Below are 2,397 nucleotides of genomic sequence, written 5' to 3'. Positions count from 1 at the left end.
CCTGCACCAAATATCTTCGGATTCAGCCAAATCAAATCACTGTCCAAATCACCAAACCAGAAGCGAATACTTTCCGCTTCGCACAGGCCTAATAAACACCACGTATTCCAGGCCCTGGAATCCAGGAAAAACCCTTTATTTTATGCTCATTTGTTCTCAACAGTTGTCAGAGTTATGGAACTGCAGCAGATTGCATTACATTGAGAGTACCATCCAGAGTTCAGTAAGAATAAATTTCCACAGCAAAGGAGTTGCAATCTTCCTGCTAGTGGAACACTTCTCATTCTACCCTAACAAATCCTACATGCTACTGGAAAACCTTCAGAAGTAGTTTAAGTGGCTGAAATGACGTTTGGTTACATACATATAGCTTGTCATGTTACATGCTTGTAGCTGGGTAGACAAGGTTCCTTGGGTAAGTCTGATATCTTTTATTAGACCAACTCAAATATATCTAATAAAAGAGATCAGATTTACCCGAAGAACCTTATCTTCCTATGTCCTTAGACCAACATGGCTACAACCTACACTCTGTAGCTGGTTAGAGTACTTAACTCAGCGTTACTTAAGTTAATGAAAACATATGCATCTAGGGCTTTTCAGGACGTTGAAGACACAAGCATTTCAAGACAGCTATTCCACAGACTTCTAACTCAGCTTTCAGATTGCTTCACCTGAGATACAATGTTTACAGCAGTAGCTGTATGAAGAAGTCATTCTAGTTGACATGCTTTATTAGCAAGTTTGTAAGAGTTTGTACAAACTGGAAAAGGATTTTTTTTTTAAAACTAAAACTGCATTTTGTTGCCTACCCCACAAAACACAAGCGTTTTAACTTTAAATTGTTTAAACAATATCACCTGCAAATATCAAAATGAAAGTAGTATTTTGAAGGAAGTATGGCATGAGAGAAAGGAAAGAATGCAACGAAAAGTTTACCTTCTCTGTGTTAAGAAAACAGACAGAATTGTTTGGCTCAAGAACTTCTTTCAACCATGTTTCTGAAGAGCCTGTGAATAATTCCAGCTTCAGATTCAAATTTTTTAAGTCTGGCAAGTTAACAGTGGCCTTTGACACTTTCTCTGAGCCACATTCCAGTTTGCCTTCATACACCAACTTGTTACTCAGCGACATAATTTTACTATGGAATTTAAAAACAAGTGTCAAATATTGTAGTGTAAAATTTATATTAAAAGCTCATAGTAGCAACAGAGAATTTTAAATACCTATTCATTCTGTACTGCACAGTTAGTTGGACAACAGCATTCTTGTTCTGTTCCAGTCTCTTGAATAAGCTCTCACTCATGCCAAGATCTCTGTTACAAAAGTCAGACGTGCAGTCTTACAAAGTGCTTGCTTACATTTTGCCCAGAGCAAGCATTTTTTTAAATATTTATTTGATAGCTGTGCATCTTACCTTGCTTCTGCATTCTGTACAAGTGGAGGTAGCTGTTGATGGTCCCCCACCAACACAAACTTCTGAGAACAGAAAAGTGGGCCTAGGCAGACTGGCTGGCTTATTTGGGATGCCTCATCCACTATGCAAAAGTCAAACCGCTTGCGAGCAAAAATTGGATGGTTTACTCCCATGCATGTTGTTGCAATTACCGGCTAGAAAAAAACAAACAAACAGATCTTTATAGAAGACACATTTTCTGCCCTTTCCTCATTATACATTTCCAATAAAATAACAACTGCAAATACATATGAAGAATAGCCATTAACTAAACGTACAAATACCAGAAAACCCCCCAATAAACCCCTGGAATACGATTACTTGAAAAAAAAAGGAACTGACTATAAGCTTTTACTTATTTTTTAAGCCGGTACAAAAGCCACTCCTGAGTTTAAGTAATATTACCTCATTTATAATTAATTCCTGCCAGGTATTTAGGAAATCTTGAAGTTTTATTAATATACTTAAGAAATATGCTATATTCCCCTAGAGAATGCTGTTTCCCTTGTTATCCCAGATATTAGACACAACTATAAAAAAAAAAGTGACAACAAGAAATAATCATTTTCCCCACCTAGGTATTCCAGTTGCAACCTGAAGTGAAATAAATTGAAATGTTAAGTTACTTCTAGTATGCATTCAGATTATTTTCCTGCACAGCCTGCCAATGAGAAAAATCAGCGTGGCTTTTAGGATGTATAAACTACCCCATAAGCTCCTATGAGCAAAACATTCTCTTTGTGGAAAGGGCATATACAGCTTTCCCTTGATTTATGCGGTACATGCATTCCCAGAAAATGGCACATAAATTGGATTTGCATAAAGTGAACCCACTTTATAACGTAGCAAATAGGGATAGGTTCCCATGGCAGTGAGGGAGGAAAGGAGTATGGGACTAGGGAAGGATCATTTGGGAAGTGAGTTTGGTGACAAAAGGCGTC

General features: G+C 37.4%; 1 protein-coding gene across 5 annotated transcripts in view; it reads right to left on the bottom strand.

The window, feature by feature from the left end:
- Positions 1-2,397, bottom strand: part of DNA2 (DNA replication helicase/nuclease 2) — a 64,996-nt gene that overhangs the window by 17,613 nt on the left and 44,986 nt on the right. For all 5 annotated transcript variants that reach the window (XM_019507857.1, XM_019507859.1, XM_019507858.1 and 2 more), the window contains 3 exons: positions 1,418-1,611; positions 1,227-1,316; positions 940-1,141 (listed from right to left, as the gene is read on the bottom strand). In XM_019507857.1, the coding sequence (XP_019363402.1) occupies positions 940-1,141; positions 1,227-1,316; positions 1,418-1,611 (486 nt within the window). The remainder of the gene's footprint in view (positions 1-939; positions 1,142-1,226; positions 1,317-1,417; positions 1,612-2,397) is intronic.

The sequence above is a fragment of the Gavialis gangeticus genome, unplaced genomic scaffold (genome assembly GCF_001723915.1).
Source record: "Gavialis gangeticus isolate Ggan-Ray unplaced genomic scaffold, GavGan_comp1, whole genome shotgun sequence".
Lineage (NCBI taxonomy): Eukaryota > Metazoa > Chordata > Crocodylia > Gavialidae > Gavialis > Gavialis gangeticus.
Note: the sequence above shows the minus strand (reverse complement) of the source record. Positions and strands in the feature narration are given on the sequence as shown.